This window comes from Pleurodeles waltl, chromosome 6, assembly GCF_031143425.1.
Source record: "Pleurodeles waltl isolate 20211129_DDA chromosome 6, aPleWal1.hap1.20221129, whole genome shotgun sequence".
Classification (NCBI taxonomy): Eukaryota; Metazoa; Chordata; class Amphibia; order Caudata; family Salamandridae; genus Pleurodeles; species Pleurodeles waltl.
The window spans coordinates 150,703,302-150,724,761 of record NC_090445.1 but is presented as its reverse complement, the minus strand read 5'-3'; the positions used below and the strand labels follow the sequence as shown (position 1 = coordinate 150,724,761).

Sequence of the window (21,460 nt, the reverse complement as noted above, 5' to 3'; positions counted from 1 at the left end):
AAAGGTTTCCCATTTACAGTAGAAGGGAAGAGTAGTAGGCAGACACACAAACTGAACTTCAAGTCTACATCCTGAGGCACCCGGCCTTGAAGAGCATGAAAAGGATATAGTGATGTTGGCGTGCCTATGCAATGTAATATCAGCAGAATACTTGGGTCAGTCTTGGACATCATCCGGTGGGAATGAGGACAGTTCAGCATGAGCATTCTCCTTTGCAGGTGGGGAAGTGGTCCCTTCCTTGCCTGTGCCTGAAGCAGCTGAGGCGTCACAGCGATCCTGGCAGCTTATGCAGGATTTTTCCTGCTATTGCACCCGTTTCCCCCCAATACCGCCACCCAAACTGCCCATCCCCCATCTCTCCCACCACCAACACTTTATGCCCACCTCCAGCTGGGCCCCACTGGTAGGCCGGTGCAGGTAGATAACTCTTAAACTGCCTATAGATTGCTTCCGTGCACTGAATGGGAAAGGAATGCAATATTGAGTGATGGTAGAACATAAGAGCACTGAAAGCCAGATATATAGAGTACAGGAAGCATGGGCAAGTGATAGTATTTCGCGAAAATATGGCTTCTCCCAAGTAGTCTCCTTCCTTCAAAGTAATAAGTGGTGAGAAAGGAGCAGATTTTCATGGAGCAAAGTATGAAGGTTCTTTGGGAATCTTTAAAAAAAAAAACTCACAGTGACTGCGAGGCTTTATCTGCCCTTCACTTTGCTGCTTACTGAACGACTTCAGGTGAACTGGTTTAAAATGTTTTATGTGGACTTCCCTACCTCTCTGTCCGCCCTAATTTTCAGTGTGCCTGTAACGTCTGGTTCGATGGCATCTGTCGCTGTAGATACGCATGTTCTGCAATAGCTCGCCATCTGGTGTTGGGCCGGAGTGTTACAAGTTGTTTTTCTTCGAAGAAGTCTTTCGAGTCAAGGGACCGAGTGACTCCTCCTTTTGTCTCCATTGCGCATGGGCGTCGACTCCATCTTCGATTGTTTTTTTTCCGCCATCGGGTTCGGACGTGTTCCTGTCGCTCCGAGTTTCGGAACGGAAAATTAGCTAATTTCGGAAGATTTTCGTCGGTATTGTTGCGTTCGGGATCGGCGTACTTAGATTCCACACCGCATCGAAGATCGAAGAGCTCCGGTGCCCTTCGGGGTAGTTTTTCGATCCTCCGTCGGGGCCTGGTCGGCCCGACCGCGTGCTGAAGAACGCCGATGGAACGGACCCCGTTCCGTTTCTGCCCCAAATGCCACAATAAATACCCCTACACAGACCAACACTTGGTCTGCAACCTGTGCCTGTCACCTGAGCACAGCGAAGACACCTGCGAGGCCTGTCGTGCGTTCCGGTCCCGAAAAACACTCCGAGACCGTCGAGCCAGAAGACTTCAGATGGCGTCCGCACCGACAGCTCAACGAGAGTTCGAGGAACAGGAAGAGGAAGGTACCTTCTCGATCCAAGACTCAGACTCCGAAGGATTCGACGATACACAAACCGTGAGTAAGACGTCGAAATCCACTCAGAAGAACATTTACAAGGCCCAGGGGACGCCACTGCCACCAGGCCATGGCTCGACCCATAAATTCGGTGACCGACCGTCGGCACGGAAAAAGGCCCAAACAGTGCCGAGATCGTCCGACTCCGGTCGAGACACCGGCACGCAGCCTTCTCGGGACCGAGAAAGTGCTGGAGACAAGCCTCGACACCGAGATGCCGGTGTGGACACGGCTCGACGCCGAGACAGCGGCACCGAAACAGATCGACGCCGAGAGGTTTCGGCCCCGAAAAAGAAAAGAGTCACCTCGGAGCCGAAAAAACACGCAGACAGGGTTTCGATGCCGAAACAAACTGCAAGCGACCCAGCTTCAGGCTCTTATACAGAAGAGCATTCGCTAACCTCCCAAATGCAGAAGCATAGGTTTGAGGAAGAGCTACAAGCAACTGATGTGGACCATACGCAAAAGCGTATCTTCATACAGCAGGGGACAGGAAAAATAAGCACCCTTCCCCCCATTAGGAGAAAGAGAAGGTTGGAGTTCCAGACGGAACAGACACCACAACCAAAAGTGGTGAAAAGAGTTACCCCACCACCCTCTCCTCCGCCCGTGATTAACGTCTCACCAGCACAAACTCCATCACACTCCCCAGCTCACACCACCATGAGCCAGGGTGACCAAGATCAGGACGCATGGGACCTATACGACGCCCCAGTGTCAGATAACAGTCCGGAGGCATACCCTACAAAGCCATCTCCACCAGAAGACAGCACCGCGTATTCTCAAGTGGTGGCTAGAGCAGCACAATTTCACAACGTAAGCCTCCACTCAGAACAGGTCGAGGATGATTTCTTATTCAACACACTTTCCTCCACCCACAGCTCATACCAAAGCCTGCCTATGCTCCCTGGTATGCTCCGGCACGCAAAAGACATCTTTAAGGAGCCGGTCAAAAGTAGGGCAATCACACCAAGGGTGGAAAAAAAGTATAAGGCGCCTCCTACAGACCCGGCTTTCATCACTACACAGCTGCCACCAGACTCTGTCGTTGTAGGAGCAGCTAGGAAAAGGGCCAACTCTCACACATCTGGAGATGCACCACCCCCAGATAAAGAAAGCCGCAAGTTCGATGCAGCTGGTAAAAGAGTCGCAGCACAAGCTGCAAACCAGTGGCGCATCGCGAACTCCCAGGCACTACTTGCGCGCTATGACAGAGCCCACTGGGACGAGATGCAACATCTCATTGAACATCTGCCCAAGGACTTACAAAATAGGGCAAAACAAGTGGTTGAGGAGGGACAGACCATCTCCAACAACCAGATACGCTCCTCCATGGACGCTGCAGATACAGCTGCACGGACAATTAATACATCTGTAACTATCAGAAGGCATGCATGGCTCCGAACGTCTGGATTTAAACCAGAGATTCAACAAGCAGTTCTCAATATGCCTTTTAATGAAAAAGAACTGTTCGGTCCAGAAGTGGACACAGCGATTGAGAAACTCAAAAAAGATACGGACACTGCCAAAGCCATGGGCGCACTCTACTCCCCGCAGAGCAGAGGGAATTACAGCACATTCCGTAAAACGCCCTTTCGAGGGGGGTTTCGAGGTCAAAGCACACAAGCCAGCACCTCACAAGCCACACCGTCCAGTTACCAGGGACAGTATAGAGGAGGTTTTCGGGGACAATATAGAGGAGGGCAATTCCCTAGAAATAGAGGAAGATTTCAAAGCCCCAAAGCCCCTACTACTAAACAGTGACTCACAGGTCACTCACCCCCTCCACACAACACCAGTGGGGGGAAGAATAGGTCATTATTACAAAGCATGGGAGGAAATCACTACAGACACTTGGGTTCTAGCAATTATCCAACATGGTTATTGCATAGAATTTCTACAATTCCCTCCAAACATACCACCAAAAGCACAAAATTTAACAACACACCATTCCAATCTCCTGGAGATAGAAGTGCAGGCACTATTGCAAAAGAATGCAATCGAATTAGTGCCAAACACACAAATAAACACAGGAGTTTACTCACTGTACTTTCTGATACCAAAGAAGGACAAAACACTGAGACCAATCCTAGACCTCAGAGTAGTGAACACTTTCATCAAATCAGACCACTTCCACATGGTCACACTACAAGAAGTATTGCCATTGCTAAAACTACACGACTACATGGCAACTTTAGACCTCAAGGATGCTTATTTCCATATACCAATACACCCATCGCACAGGAAATACCTAAGGTTTGTATTCAAAGGAATACATTACCAATTCAAGGTACTGCCTTTCGGATTAACAACCGCACCAAGAGTCTTTACCAAATGTCTAGCGGTAGTCGCTGCACACATAAGAAGGCAGCAAATACATGTGTTCCCATATTTGGACGACTGGCTAATCAAGGCCCATTCGTTCATACAGTGCTCAAATCACACAAATCAGATCATACAAACCCTCTTCAAACTCGGGTTCACCGTCAACTTTACAAAATCCAACATTCTGCCGCGCAAGGTACAACAATACCTAGGAGCCATAATAGACACATCAAAGGGAGTAGCCACTCCAAGTCCACAAAGAATTCTAAATTTCAACACCATCATACAACGCATGTATCCAACACAAAAGATACAGGCAAAGATGGTATTACAACTCCTAGGCATGATGTCATCATGCATAGCCATTGTCCCAAACGCAAGACTGCACATGAGGCCCTTACAACAATGCCTAGCATCACAGTGGTCTCAAGCACAGGGTCACCTTCTAGATCTGGTGTTAATAGACCGCCAAACTTACCTCTCGCTTCTGTGGTGGAACAACATAAATTTAAACAAGGGGCGGCCTTTCCAAGACCCAGTGCCACAATACGTAATAACAACAGATGCTTCCATGACAGGGTGGGGAGCACACCTCGATCAACACAGCATACAAGGACAATGGAACGTACATCAAACAAAACTGCATATCAATCACCTAGAACTTCTAGCAGTTTTTCAAGCACTAAAAGCTTTCCAACCAATAATAGTTCACAAATACATTCTCGTCAAAACAGACAACATGACAACAATGTATTATCTAAACAAGCAGGGGGGGACGCACTCCACGCAGTTAAGCCTGCTAGCACAAAAAATTTCGCATTGGGCAATTCACAACCAAATTCGCCTAATTGCACAGTTTATACCAGGGATCCAAAATCAACTCGCAGACAATCTCTCTCGAGATCACCAACAGGTCCACGAATGGGAAATTCACCCCCAAATTCTGAACACTTATTTCAAACTCTGGGGAACACCTCAGATAGACTTGTTTGCGACAAGGGAGAACGCAAAATGCCAAAACTTCGCATCCAGATACCCACACGAACAATCCCAAGGCAATGCCCTATGGATGAACTGGTCAGGGATATTTGCTTACGCTTTTCCTCCTCTCCCTCTCCTTCCTTACCTGGTAAACAAACTCAGTCAAAGCAAACTCAAACTCATATTGATAGCACCAACTTGGGCAAGGCAACCCTGGTACACAACGCTGCTAGACCTATCAGTGGTACCCTGCATCAAATTGCCCAACAGGCCAGATCTGTTGACACAGCACAACCAAAAGATCAGACACCCAGATCCAGCATCGCTGAATCTAGCAATCTGGCTCATGAAATCCTAGAATTCGGGCACTTACAACTTACCCAAGAATGTATGGAAGTCATAAAACAAGCCAGAAGGCCATCCACCAGGCACTGCTATGCAAGTAAATGGAAGAGGTTTGTTTGCTACTGCCATATTAATCAAATACAACCATTACACACAACTCCAGAACATGTAGTGGGTTACTTGCTTCACTTACAAAAATCTAACCTAGCTTTCTCTTCCATTAAAATTCACCTTGCAGCAATATCTGCATACCTGCAGACTACCTATTCAACTTCCCTATATAAGATACCAGTCATTAAAGCATTCATGGAGGGCCTTAGGAGAATTATACCACCAAGAACACTACCTGTTCCTTCATGGAACCTAAATGTTGTCCTAACTAGACTTATGGGTCCACCTTTTGAACCCATGCACTCCTGCGACATACAGTTCCTAACCTGGAAGGTGGCATTTCTCATCGCCATTACTTCCCTAAGAAGAGTAAGCGAGATTCAGGCGTTTACAATACAGGAACCTTTTATACAACTACACAAAAATAAAGTCGTCCTAAGGACCAATCCTAAATTTTTGCCAAAGGTTATTTCACCGTTCCATCTAAATCAAACAGTGGAACTTCCAGTGTTCTTTCCACAGCCAGATACCGTAGCTGAAAGGGCACTACATACATTAGATGTCAAAAGAGCATTGATGTATTACATTGACAGAACAAAAAACATCAGAAAGACTAAACAACTCTTTATTGCATTTCAAAAACCTCATGCAGAAAACCCAATTTCAAAACAAGGTATAGCCAGATGGATAGTTAAATGCATCCAAATCTGCTACCTTAAAGCTAAACGACAGCTGCCCATTACACCAAGGGCACACTCAACCAGAAAGAAAGGTGCTACCATGGCCTTTCTAGGAAACATCCCAATGCAAGAAATATGTAAGGCAGCCACATGGTCTACGCCTCACACATTCACCAAGCACTACTGTGTAGACGTGTTATCCGCACAACAAGCCACAGTAGGTCAAGCCGTATTAAGGACATTATTTCAGACTACTTCCACTCCTACAGGCTGATCCACCGCTTTTGGGGAAATAACTGCTTACTAGTCTATGCAGAACATGCGCATCTACAGCGACAGATGCCATCGAACTGAAAATGTCACTTACCCAGTGTACATCTGTTCGTGGCATCAGTCGCAGTAGATTCGCATGTGCCCACCCGCCTCCCCGGGAGCCTGTAGCAGTTTGGAAGTTACCTTCAATTATTTATATATGTATCATCTCAACCTTAAATAGGTGCATACTTAGTCACTCCATTGCATGGGCACTATTACTACAATTCAACTCCTACCTCACCCTCTGCGGGGAAAAACAATCGAAGATGGAGTCGACGCCCATGCGCAATGGAGACAAAAGGAGGAGTCACTCGGTCCCGTGACTCGAAAGACTTCTTCGAAGAAAAACAACTTGTAACACTCCGGCCCAACACCAGATGGCGAGCTATTGCAGAACATGCGAATCTACTGCGACTGATGCCACGAACAGATGTACACTGGGTAAGTGACATTTTCATTCTGGACACATGCTGCACACCTACAGCCTCAAACTAGGTATGAAAAACCATTGGTTGCTTGCAAAGAAAATCCACTAGTTGTGCTTCATATGAATGATCCAAGAAGAACACATCTGTTTACGGAATGCCTGTAGCAGGAAACACAGGCAGGCAGGTCTTTTGCAGATAAAAGGACAGATATTCCTACTATAACAGCCTTTTGAACCACTGGGTGGGTGATCTGTGGGAACAAACAGATATTGATAGGCTGCATTGATCTGTACAGAGATTGTAAGCAGTTTTTATTTTTCAGTGTCAGTTTACTTTGACTGGCTTTAGTATGATAATTTTGGTTCCCCTATTGTAGGTATCCTGGGTCAACGTTCATGGACCACGTTCTGCGCTATCAGGACACTCCAGGGGTTAAAATGATTGTTGTGCTTGGAGAGGTGAGTACCCAACAGTTTTTAATGGAGACCGTCATAACTGTGCAATGTTGTATGTAGATTAAGGCAAACTTAATATTGGAAACTGAAAAATAACCACAAATGCATGCATGGTATCAGAGAGTCCATTCAGTGATGTCATGAAATACCAAAAGGTCTTTCTGCTAGGGAGGTTCAGGGGGTATTATCCTCTTACCATGCACTCTTTTGTCCTTACATACAATCCTGTTCTTAGGTTAATAATATGCCGCTCCCATTGACACATTTTTCAAATGTGGCCTTTTATTTTAAACCTAAATCTCATATATGTATTTATTTTGTAAGGTTACTTAAACTGAATGTGTTTTCATTGCGAAACTGTAAAGTTAGGCAAAGCGTAAAAGTATAGCTGATTGATGGCATGTGTGGCTATAGATACACATGCTCTGCATACTTTTGCCAACTAATATTGGGCCCAGAAGTTTAGAAGTTGTCTTTCTACTAAAAGTCTTTTGAGCCACAAGGTGTAGTGACTCCTCCTCTTGCTGGTAATGTGCATGGGCATCAACTCCATTGCTAGATTGTTTTCTTCCAACATCCGATCCAGTCACGTTTCACGAGGTCCGGGTCAAGGCTGTCTTTTCAGATTCTTCCATTCGGGATACCTCCCCAACCTTGGATATTGTCTTTTGGAAAGTGTATTCCATTCCTTCCATTTTGGGATGAGAAGCAATCACCTGTCAGATCGGAGCATTCCAACAGGCCCTTCAGACTGCCATTTTCTTCATTCATCCTTATAGGGAATGAACTCCTGATGGAACAGACTTCCTTCTGTTTCTGCCTTAAGTGCCAAGCAAAGTTCCCGCAGACAGACACCAGGTCTGCAACCTGTTTGTTCCCGGACTATAAAGAGTAGGACTGCAAAGTGTGCAAGTATTTTCGATCGCAGAAAACACTACAAGATCGAAGGGTCTGACGTTGTAAGATGCAGTGGCATGGGATCGAAGAGATGCCAGACATCATCCAACAACAAGATGTTGAGTGGGAACCAGAACAAGAGTTACAAGACGCTTAGCAACTGAGGAAGAGGCTTTTTTCATTGACGACTCAGTCGTATGTGTGCACGGCTCTTGAAATGCAATATTTTCCTCTGGCGCAATGCACAGTGAGTACTGGCTCCCCTGTCCTGCCCACAAAACCAGCACCTTCTACTGAAGCAAAGGCTACTGGACCACCAGTGCTGTTAGGCCCCGGTCTGTACCAAAAAAAACATTCATACACCCTGCCATCTAGCTTGGCACCAGAAATAAAGCCTAAATATTCAAGTTCTGTACCAATCCAACCATCTTCTGCTTAGTCACCGACAGCTTCAGGATCCCACTGGGCACCGACCTCCCTGCCACCGAATAGACCATCACCAGCCTCGGTACAGACTATTTCGACATCGAAACAGAAAGGTAATTTGGCACTGAAGAAACAAAGTGTCCCCATCTTCGAAGCTGAGTACTATATAGAGCCCACCCTCCACAAAAATGAAGCACCAAGCAGACACAGCTTCATATTCAGCCGCAGATTGGCTGTGTCTGGGTCAAAGCTGTTATTTCAAAGCCTTCCAAAAGACAGATTGTGTTTGCAGAGGCTATTGTTGTTCCTGCTCCTCCTGCCACAAAAAAAGATTGACAAAGACTCTGCTGCTATGCAACTCCTCGCCCTCCTCTCCACCACCATCTATACCACCACCCTCACCTTCATATTCATAGGTTGACCCCCTTGACAGCACCCCTCAGGGTTCCCCCCACTCTTTTCAAGGTAATCAAGGAAAGGGGAAAACACTCTCCCTTTCCCACAGGATACAGACCCTTGGATTCAGTATGATGTAGATCCCTACAGGGACACCTATCCAGATGTCTACCTGCCCAGACCCCCTCCCCCAGACGACACTACCTCGTTTCAGCAACTCATTGGGAGGGCGGCTACCTACCTGCCAGGGTACGCATCATCACACCGCATGTAGAGAAAAAATGTAAAGCTTCACCCTCAAGAGGACAGATTGCCACTGATTTCCTGGTGGTTTCTAATGCCAGCAAAAGAGTTAACTCCCAAACTGCTAGTGATGCTCCGCCTCCTGACAAAGAGAGTAAGCGCATAGATGCTTCTGGAAAGTGGGTTGCAGCCCAAGCAGCCAACCATTGGCGTATAACTAACACACAAGGCCTGCTAGCAAGATATGACCCTGCCCACTGGGACGAGATGGAGGAGCTCCTCCCGTACCTCTCAGAGGAGCACAGGAAGATGTGCCAAGAATTCGTCAGTAAGGGCTTGATTATTTCAAATAATTCCATCCACTGTGCCCTAGACTCCGCTGACATGGCCACCAAGGGAATAAATACCAGTGTCTATTTACGCCGGCATGCGGGGCTATGCATTTCTGGATTTTAGCCTGAGGTACAACAAACTATTCATAATGTATGATTTGATAAAGAGCATCTTTTCGACCGAAAGGTCAATCAGGCGCTGTAAAAGATGAAAAAAGACAATGAGGTGGCTAAACCTATGGGTGCCTTGCAATCCCCTGCTACACGTGTTTTTTTTCGCAAGACGTAATATAAACAGAACTCCAAGTCCACAGACCCCTCGTCCTCTTACCATAAAGACCAGGTGCACACATCCATTAATAGAGGCTTCTTTGAAGGTTCCTACAGGGAAAACGCAATAGAGGAAGAGGCAAAACACTCTCCACACGTGGCTTCTTCACTGCCACAATAACAGTGACTCCTTAATTCATCTCAGCCTGCCAAAACATAAAATCAGATCAGTGGGCGTTGGATGTTATCCAACATGGTTACTGCTTGAGTTTATTTCCACACCTCCAAACATTCCCCCTCACACTCAAACTTTCTCCAGAACACATTGCCTTGCTCAAACAGGAAGTTCAGGCTCTCTTAAACAAAGGAGCCATAGAATCTGTACCTCCACACCATCCAGGGACAGGAGTATACTCTCTGTACTTTCTGATTACTAAGAAAGGACGGGTCATTAAGGGCTATTCTAGATCCCAGGCCTTTAAATTATTACATCCTGTCAGAGCATTTTCACATGGTAACACTCCAAGACGTCATCCCACTCCTTCAGCAAGGCGATTTCCTCTCAGCATTAGACCTGAAGGACACCTACTTTCACATGCCTATACACCCAGCACATTTCAAATACCTCAGATTTGTAATTGCAGGCAAACACTACCAGTTCAAAGTACTCCCTTTCAGAGTAACAACTGCACCACACGTTTTCCCATTACTAGACAACTGGCTTATCAAAGCCAGCTCTGTCTAACTTTGCCTACATCACATTCAAGTCTCCATAGACTTGCTTCATCAACCAGGCTTCACTATCAACTTCTAAAATTCTCATCGACAGCCTCTTCATATCCAACCTTATCTAGTGGCCGTTCTGAACACACAGCTGGCTTTAGCTTACTTTAATACAGCAAAGATGTAACATTTTCAAACACAACTTTCTTGTTTTCACCCCAGTCATCAAGTGTCAGTCACACATGTCATGTGATTTCTAGGCATGATGGCCTCTCGCATTGCCGTAGTCCCAACTTCATGCTGCATATGCATCCATTGCAAGAGTGCCTAGCACATTAATGGTCTCAATCACAGGCTGGTTTGGAAGATCTGCTGTTGCACAGCCTCACCCATCGCTCTCTGCAGTAGTTGAACAAAAACAAACTGTTAAAGGGGCAGCCTTTCCACGACCCTGTACATCAGATCATTTTCACCACAAGCACCTCACAGACAGGGTGGGGTGCTCACTTCATGAACTCAGCCTGTGGGCTCTGGGATCCCAAACATTGCAGATTAATTATCTAGAACTCTTTGCTGTTTACTAGCGCTGAAGGCGTTCGCACCTCACCTGATCATCAAAGTTGTCCTGATCCGCACAGACAACATGCCAACTATGTATTATGTTGCTGAAATTGGGGGGGCGGGGGAACTCTCTACATTTGTCTTGCTTATCTCAGACAATCTGGCATTGGGCCATTCATCACAACATCCACCTTCTAGCGGAACACCTCCCAGGGCAACACAACAACTTTGCTGACCTCTCAGCAGGATATGGCAACAACAAGTACACAAGTTGGAAATCCACCCACAAGTCCTGCTTCCCAACTTCTAAAAGTGGGGCATCCCAGACATAGACTAACAAAGAAACCGCGAAATGTCTGCACTTCACCTCCAGGTTCACGCACCCTCAATCCAATGGCAATGCTCTGTGGATGAACTGGTCAGGGATATTTGTGTACGCTTTTCTGCCTGACCCTCTTCTTCCGTTTGTGATTCTGCCTGACCCTCTTCTTCCGTTTGTAATTCGGAGGCTCAGCCAAACATCCCTAACATTGATCCTAGTGGCCTTCATGTGGGCCCCACAACCGTGGTTCACCACTCTTCTAGAACTATTGGCAGTTCATCATGAGAAGCTTCCCCTCAGCCCTGACCTTCTCACTCATAACCACGGACAAATCAGACACCCAAATCCCATGGAATTAAATCTTGTGATATAGCTTCTTAAGTAATATAATGTTCGGTGGCATGTGTAGCTGCAGATACACATGTTGTGCATAGTCCGCCGTCTGGTGTTGGGTCGGAGTGTTACAAGTTGTTTTTCTTCGAAGAAGTCTTTTCGAGTCCCGAGACCGAGGGACTCCTCCTCCTTCGTTCCATTGCGCATGGGCGTCGACTCCATGTTAGATTGTTTTTTTTCCGCCATCGGGTTCGGACGTGTTCCTTTTCGCTCCGGGTTTCGGGACGGAAAGATAGTCTTAACTTCGGAAAACTACATCGGTATTGTTTCGCTCGGGTAAGAATAGAATCGACACCGAATCGTGAAGAGCTCCGGTAGCCCTTTGGGGTAATTTCGATCCCCCGTCGGGGCCTGGTCGGCCCGACCGCGTGTAACATCGACACTGATGGAACGGACCCCGTTCCGATTCTGTCCTAAATGCCACAATAAATATCCATATACAGACCAACATTTGGTCTGTAACTTGTGCCTGTCGCCCGAGCACAAGGAAGAAACGTGTGAGGCCTGTCGTGCGTTTCGGTCCCGAAAAACGCTCCGTGACCGGCGAGCCAGAAGATTGCAGATGGCGTCCACGCCGACAGGACACCGAGAGTTCGAGGGACAAGGAGAAGAAGAGGAAGCCTTCTCCATCCATGAATCGGACTCGGAGGAATTCGACGTCGAAGAAACAGTGAGTAAGACGTCGAAGCAAGCACCACACAAGAAAACAGACAAGGCCCAGGGGACGCCACTGCCAACAGGCCATGGCTCAACCCATAAAGTAGTTGACCGTCCATCGGCACCGAAAAAGGCCGAACTGGTGCCGAGATCGTCCGACTCGGGTCGAGACACAGTCACGCAGCAATCTCGGGACCGAGAAAGTGCTGCCGAAAAAGATCGACGAAAAAGACAAAATTCGCCTCGGAGATGAAAACAAGCAGAGACACAGTTTCGGTGCCAAAACGACCAGCAACCGAACCAACTGCCAGCTCATATACAGAGGAACAATCACTGTCCTCTCAAATGCGCAAACACAGATTTGAAGAAGAGTTACAGACCACTGATGTAGACCACACACAAAAGCGGATCTTCATACAAAGTGGGACAGGGAAAATCAGCACTCTTCCCCCAATCAGGAGAAAAAGGAGACTCGAGTTCCAAACTCAAGAACAAACACCACAAAAAATGGTGAAGAAGGTAACTCCGCCACCCTCTCCACCTGTAACTCACATATCACCGGCACAGACTCCGTCACATTCACCGGCTCATACCACCATGAACCAAGATGACCAAGACGCTTGGGACCTATACGACGCCCCAGTATCAGACAATAGTCCTGAGTCGTACCCTACCAAGCCCTCGCCACCTGAGGACAGCACAGCGTATGCACAGGTGGTAGCTAGGGCAGCAGAGTTCCATAACGTGTCGTTACACGCAGAACCTGTCGAGGATGACTTCCTTTTCAACACCCTCTCCTCCACCCATAGCACCTACCAAAGCCTGCCTATGCTTCCAGGAATGCTAAGGCACGCAAAGCAGATCTTCAAAGAACCGGTCAAGAGTAGAGCGATAACTCCAAGGGTGGAGAAAAAATATAAAGCACCGCCCACGGACCCTGCTTTTATCACCTCACAACTGCCACCAGATTCAGTCGTGGTAGGGGCAGCTTGCAAGAGAGCCAACTCGCACACATCAGGCGAGGCACCACCTCCGGATAAAGAGAGCCGCAAGTTTGACGCAGCTGGGAAAAGGGTCGCAGTGCAAGCTGCAAACCAGTGGCGCATCGCAAACTCTCATGCGCTCCTAGCGCGATATGATAGAGCCCATTGGGACGAGATGCAGCAGCTCATCGAGCATCTGCCCAAAGAATTTCAAAAACGGGCAAAACAAGTGGTTGAGGAGGGACAAAACATCTCCAATAACCAAATACGCTCCTCTATGGACACAGCGGCAAGAACAATAAATACCGCAGTAACCATAAGAAGGCACGCATGGTTGCGCACATCTGGCTTTAAACCGGAAATACAGCAAGCGGTGCTCAATATGCCGTTCAATGAACAGCAATTGTTTGGACCCGAAGTGGACACTGCAATTGAGAAATTGAAAAAGGACACTGACACAGCCAAGGCCATGGGCGCACTCTATTCCCCGCAGGGCAGAGGCACTTTCGGCACCTTCTGCAAAACAACTTTCAGAGGGGGGTTTCGGGGTCAAGCCACACAAGCCAGCACCTCACAATCAACACCATCTACCTACCAGGGACAGTACCAAAGGGGAGGCTTTCGGGGCCAGTACAGAGGAGGACAATTCCCTAGAAACCGGGGAAAATTTCAAAGTCCAAAAACCCCTACAACCAAACAGTGACTCACAAGTCACTCAACCCCTTCACACAACACCAGTGGGGGGAAGACTAAGTCAGTTTTACAAATCCTGGGAGGAGATAACAACATACACTTGGGTCTTAGCAATTATCCGACATGGTTATTGCATAGAATTTCTCCAACTCCCTCCAAATGTCCCACCAAAAACACAGAATATGTCAAAACAACATTTAGACCTTCTAGAACTAGAAGTTCAAGCATTACTACAAAAGGACGCAATAGAATTGGTACCATGTACACAAGTAAACACAGGAGTTTACTCACTGTACTTTCTAATACCAAAAAAGGACAAAACACTGAGACCAATCCTAGATCTCAGAACACTAAACACCTACATCAAATCAGAACACTTTCACATGGTCACGCTACAAGACGTGTTACCACTGCTAAAGCAACAAGACTACATGACAACCTTAGATCTAAAGGACGCGTATTTCCACATGCCGATACATCCCTCGCACAGGGAATACCTAAGGTTCGTATTCAAGGGAATACATTACCAATTCAAAGTGTTGCCGTTCGGTATAACAACCGCACCAAGAGTATTCACAAAATGCCTAGCAGTAGTAGCTGCACACATCAGAAGGCAGCAAATACACGTATTCCCGTACCTAGACGATTGGCTAATCAAGACCAACTCTCTAACAAAGTGTTCACAACACAGATTATGTCATACAAACCCTCTACAAACTCGGTTTCTCCATCAACTACACAAAATCTCACATTCTGCCGTGCAAAACACAGCAATACTTAGGAGCGACAATCAACACAACAAAGGGAATAGCCACTCCAAGTCCACAAAGGGTTCAAAATTTTCACAAGGTTATACAAGCCATGTATCCAACACAAAGGATACAGGCAAAGACGGTATTAAAACTCCTAGGCATGATGTCCTCATGCATAGCCATTGTCCCAAACGCAAGACTGCACATGAGGCCCTTACAACAGTGCCTAGCATCACAGTGGTCACATGCACAGGGTCACCTTCTAGATCTGGTGTTGATAGACCGCCAAACATACATCTCGCTTCTATGGTGGAACAGTATAAATTTAAACAAAGGGCGGCCTTTCCAAGACCCAGTGCCACAATACGTGATAACAACAGATGCTTCCATGACAGGGTGGGGAGCACACCTCAATCAACACAGCATCCAAGGACAATGGGACGTACATCAAACAAAACTGCATTTAAATCACCTCGAATTGTTAGCAGTATTCCTAGCGTTGAAAGCATTTCAACCCATCATAACCCACAAATACATTCTTGTCAAAACAGACAACATGACAACAATGTATTATCTAAACAAACAGGGGGGAACACACTTGACACAGCTGTGCCTCCTGGCACAAAAGATATGGCAATGGGCAATTCACAACCACATTCGCCTAATAGCACAATTTATTCCAGGGATCCTAAATCAACTAGCAGACAATCTCTCTCGAGATCACCAACAGGTCCACGAATGGGAGATTCACCCCCAAATTCTAAACACTTACTTCAAAATTTGGGGGACACCTCAAATAGACCTATTTGCAACAAAGGAGAACGCAAAATGCCAAAACTTCGCATCCAGGTACCCACACAGGCATTCTCAAGGCAATGCTCTATGGATGAACTGGTCAGGGATATTTGCGTACGCTTTTCCCCCCTCTCCCTCCCCTTCCATATCTAGTAAACAAATTGAGTCAAAACAAACTCAAACTCATACTAATAGCACCAACATGGGCAAGACAACCTTGGTACACTACACTACTAGACCTGTCAGTAGTACCCCATGTCAGGTTGCCCAACAGACCAGATCTGTTAACACAACACAAACAACAGATCAGGCATCCAAACCCAGCATCGCTGAATCTAGCAATCTGGCTCCTGAGATCCTAGAATTCGGACATTTAAACCTCACCCAAGAATGTATGGAAGTCATAAAACAAGCTAGAAGACCATCCACTAGACACTGCTATGCAAGCAAATGGAAAAGATTTGTTTGCTACTGCCATAATAATCAAGTTCAACCATTACATGCATCTCCAAAGGATGTAGTGGGATACTTACTACATTTACAGAAATCAAATCTAGCCTTCTCTTCCATAAAGATACACCTCGCAGCAATATCTGCATACCTGCAGATTACCCATTCAACTTCACTATTTAGGATACCTGTCATTAAAGCGTTTATGGAAGGCCTAAAAAGAATTATACCACCAAGAACACCACCTGTTCCTTCATGGAACCTCAACATCGTCTTAACAAGACTCATGGGCCCACCTTTTGAACCCATGCACTCATGCGAAATGCAATTCTTAACGTGGAAGGTTGCATTTCTCATTGCCATCACATCTCTAAGAAGAGTAAGTGAAATTCAGGCGTTTACTATACAAGAACCTTTTATTCAAATACACAAAAATAAAGTAGTCCTAAGAACCAATCCAAAATTTTTACCAAAAGTTATTTCGCCGTTCCACTTAAATCAAACGGTAGAACTACCAGTGTTCTTCCCACAGCCAGACTCAGTAGCTGAAAGGGCACTACATACATTAGACATCAGAAGAGCACTAATGTACTACATTGACAGAACAAAAGAAATTAGGAAAACAAAACAACTGTTTATTGCATTTCAAAAACCTCATACAGGAAACCCAATATCAAAACAGGGTATAGCCAGATGGATAGTTAAGTGCATCCAAACCTGCTACCTTAAAGCAAAGAGAGAACTGCCCATTACACCAAGGGCACATTCAACCAGAAAGAAAGGCGCTACCATGGCCTTCCTAGGAAACATTCCAATGAACGAGATATGTAAGGCAGCCACATGGTCTACGCCTCACACATTTACTAAGCACTACTGTGTAGACGTGCTATCCGCACAACAAGCCACAGTAGGTCAAGCCGTACTAAGAACTTTATTTCAGACTACTTCCACTCCTACAGGCTGAGCCACCGCTTTTGGGGAGATAACTGCTTATTAGTCTATGCACAACATGTGTATCTGCAGCTACACATGCCACCGAACGGAAAATGTCACTTACCCAGTGTACATCTGTTCGTGGCATTAGTCGCTGCAGATTCACATGTGCCCACCCGCCTCCCCGGGAGCCTGTAGCCGTTTGGAAGTTATCTTCAACATTTGTACATTTGTAAATATATTACTTAAACCTTAGTTGGTACATACTTATTCATTCCATTGCCTGGGCACTATTACTAACATACACAACTCCTACCTCACCCTCTGCGGGGAAAACAATCTAACATGGAGTCGACGCCCATGCGCAATGGAACGAAGGAGGAGGAGTCCCTCGGTCTCGGGACTCGAAAAGACTTCTTTGAAGAAAAACAACTTGTAACACTCCGACCCAACACCAGACGGCGGACTATGCACAACATGTGAATCTGCATCGACTAATGCCACGAACAGATGTACACTGGGTAAGTGACATTTTCCTTAGATACCGTACCTGCCTCAAGAGTGCATGGACATTCTTAAGGAAACCTGTAGCTCCACTACTAGGGCATGTTATGCATCAAAGTGGAAACATTGTGTTTGCTACTCTGTATATAAACAATGGGACCCTTTCACGGCTTCAGTGCAAGGCATTCTTTCCTATCTTTCATTTTCAAAAAGCAAACTTAGCATACACTTCCATAAGATTACATTTGGCAGCCATAGCTGCCTAGCTTCAGAATGGACACCATTATTCTCTCTTCAAGATCCCAGTCATTAAAGCCTTTATGGAAGGACTTAAGAGAGTGATTCCACCAAGGATACCTCCCATACCTTCTTGGAACCTAAATATTGTACTCACAAGACTCCTGGGCCCACCATTTAAGCCTTTACATTCATGCCCTTTACAATTTTTGTCTTGGAAAGTGACATTTCTAGTTGCTGTCACTTCAGTTAGGCGTGTAAGCAAGCTCAGTGCTTTAGCCCTGCAAAAACCCTTTTTCCAAAGACACAAGGATAAAGTAATTTTTTGCACCAACCCAAAATTCTTACCAAAGGTGGTATCTCAATTCCACCTAAACCAATCTATTGAATTGCCGGTCTTCTTTCTGCAAGTCAATTCCATTGCCGAAAGATCTGTCCACACTTTAGACGTTAAGCAGGCGCTCATGTTCTACATTGATAGAGCTAGAACCTTTAGAAAGACAAAACTGCTTCATCAACTTGCTTTCTCACCACCACATAAAGGCAACCCCATATTTAAATTTGGCATCGCCAGGTGGATTGTTAAATGTATCCAGACCTGTTATACTAAAGGAAAACAACCATTACTTGTTTCTCCTAGAGAAAACTCCACTTGTTGAAAAAGGTGCAACCATGGCCTTTTTAGGAAACATTCCCATAGCTGAAATATGTAAGGCCTACACCACACAACTTCGCTAAACATTATTGTGTGGATGTTCTAGCATGCCAGCAAGCTAATGTAGGACAGGCAGTGCTACATACACTTTTCCAGACCACTGCAACGCCCACAAGTTAGCCACCACTTTTGGGAGGTACTGCATTATTGTCCATGCAGAGCATATGTATCTACAGCCACACATGCCATCAAATGGAAAATGTGACTTGCCCAGTAAGCATCTGTTTGTGGCATTTAGATTTATAATACAAATTCCATGCTAATGTCCAACCATCACTTGCAGACACAGAACAAGAATTAAGGACAGCTTTCAAAAGAGAAGGACATTTTTTGAGCACTGCAAAATATGTATTCAATACACCTAATTTGTGAATAGTTGAAGGCAGAGCCTCTTTCGTTTAAGCTCTGGTTAAAAAATGTTCCTTGCCCTGGACTGCAGAACATGACGAATCAAGGCATCCCCAAATGTTGATGTTGAAAGGCAGGTCAAAGAGGCATGCTGGTGGATCGGATTTGCAGTTCCTTTTTGTTTGACTCCATTAAACACCCTGGTTTCCTTCACATGCTTGAGCCTGAAAAATGATTGCAAATTACATAGGGTAGTATAGACAGAAAATGTGTATGTAGGATGTGTTGGTCTAATTTTAGGTCTACACTAGATGAGATCTATAAATATCTATTATGTTTATGTGCATTACAGGATCTGGCTCAGCTGTAGTCCTTGTTACTTGGTTTTTAATTGGGTTTGCTTTTTCCTGATCAGGTTGGAGGAACCGAAGAGTACAAAATATGTCAAGGTATTCAGGAAGGACGGATTACCAAACCTGTGGTATGCTGGTGCATTGGAACTTGTGCCACCATGTTTGCCTCTGAGGTAAGATTAGGTCTTTGTACAGGCTGGTGATGTCAACTTCAGTTTATGATGGAGCAGAATGGCATGCATGCATCACGAATTTTGATATTTATAAACGTTCTCCTTCTTTATGCAGGATCCTGGAACACATTTAAATTGATATCACAGAAATATGAGAACTGACTTGATTTGAATTTCAACACAAGCAGCACAACCTTTCCCAACCCTGCCAGGGAATTCAGTTGTCTAACTGTTTAAAATACCCACAGCTATTGCTACTACTGATGCCCCACTACCTTGCTCATCCAGTGCAGGAGAGGCATGCCTTGAGTCTCAAAGAAATATACATGCTCCTAAAACATCAATTTGGATTTTCCAAACAAACTGACACACATACAGACTGGCTCACCAAATTAACAGCCACAACAAGCAAAGAATCTGTACATTACATGATCTATAGACCATGTTGGAAGCATTCCGACCTTCATCTGTTATTTTTGCTTTTGTCGCCCTAAGTGGGAAGGGTATGCCCAGAATTGGGTTCTGTGCTCACTGTGCCTCTGGATTCAAGCTATTCTGGCTGATGAGAGGTGATACCCCAAAACGGCCCCGGGATGCTTGTTTCCTGTCCAGGGAGGACCTGGTCTAGGAGTTCAGGCTGGACGGTTCTCATAGGGAGCAGAGTCAAGACTGATTTTGCATAGGGCTGGCTCCAAACTGGGGTAGCATGGTGGGCAAAAACAATGATTGATTAAACCCAGATCTTGTGACTGGGGGTGAATGTTTGCATTGTTCAGTATTCCATCCATCATCTGTTCTTTTTGCTGGAATGTGAACTTGGCTAAATAATAAAATCAAATGGGGGGCTGTTATGTTGTATGCCAAACATCACGCCCCCGGAGTTCTCCTTCTAGAGGAGATGCGCTTGTTGGCATGCACTGCAGATTTTCAGACAGATACGGGTACACACGGGCATGCCACTCTGGCTTCACAAACGGATCTCAGGGTAGTGGCAATCCTGCTCTCTAGGACATTCGCTCTGACATAGCAGCAGCTTTATACAGACGATCTAGGCTGATAGCCGGTCAGTTGGATGGTCACCCATGGTTTATTGTGAGTGTGCATATACCGTCCACTCTGATCAAAAGTAAATTGTCTGCGCAGACCCAACTCTTAGCTGGAGTAACTATGGGAACGACAGTCACAGGGGGTGGACTTTAACTCCGTGGTAGACGCCACACTAGGTACTAGAGGCCCTTTATCATCCTGTCATATGCCCCATTTCAAACTGTGAATATCCACTATGGGGCTAGTCGACATTTGGTGCTTTCGCCAGATGTGTGACACAATATACCTACTATCCCCCTGCAAATGCATCACGATCTCGTATAGACTAGTTGTCTTGGGCAATAAACCGTACTCCGTAGTATGTGGAAAAACAAATCAATGTGTATTTCAGTACTCCATGAATTTCAGTCAATGGATGTAAAATTGACGACATATGCAACCATAACAGCCAACACATGTTTCGTCTTAGGGCATTCACCCAAATGACTTCTTCAGGGCTGAAATTTAATCAAATAGAGCATCTAAAACAAATACGTGGACTTGTTACTTTCATAGAAAATACTACCCTCTCACCTGAAATGTGCTCATAGAAAGAAAGTGCTGTGGTATATGAAAAAAACATTCTTTTTTTATCTTTATATTACCAAGTGCAAAGAAGGGAAGAAAAGAAGGAAGAATATGCCATCAGCAAAAAACAAATACTCTAGATATCCTTAACAATATACCTTCTCTACAACGTGTGTGCTCACCTTTACATCATAAAAGCACCAACCGAGACGAATACCGTGCACAACAGTGTGAAAAACCACTGATAGCCTGACCCCAACTATTCAAATTTCATAACCCAAAATCTGACAATCTATCACCATATTTAAACCAAATCACACCAGAAGTGTAATTAATTGCCAAACAGTAATGATGAAAGTAAACCGTCAATCCAGTAACGAACTGTGTAAAAATAGCATTCTTTCCGATGGAAAAAAAGCGATGCCCAGAAATATTAAAGGTAAGAGAAATCCAAAACTGCAAGTGAAAACGAATCGCCTTGTCAGAAAAGAACTACTCAGCTCAAGTATAAACTATAATACTGTGTGATGGAACATCCCATAATCAACAGACTTAGTGA

General features: G+C 45.4%; 1 protein-coding gene across 2 annotated transcripts in view; it reads left to right on the top strand.

Moving 5' to 3' along the window:
• The window catches only part of ACLY (ATP citrate lyase), a 281,182-nt gene that overhangs the window by 185,981 nt on the left and 73,741 nt on the right, over positions 1 to 21,460 (top strand). For both annotated transcript variants that reach the window (XM_069237662.1, XM_069237663.1), the window contains 2 exons: positions 7,053 to 7,134; positions 19,177 to 19,287. In XM_069237662.1, the coding sequence (XP_069093763.1) occupies positions 7,053 to 7,134; positions 19,177 to 19,287 (193 nt within the window). The remainder of the gene's footprint in view (positions 1 to 7,052; positions 7,135 to 19,176; positions 19,288 to 21,460) is intronic.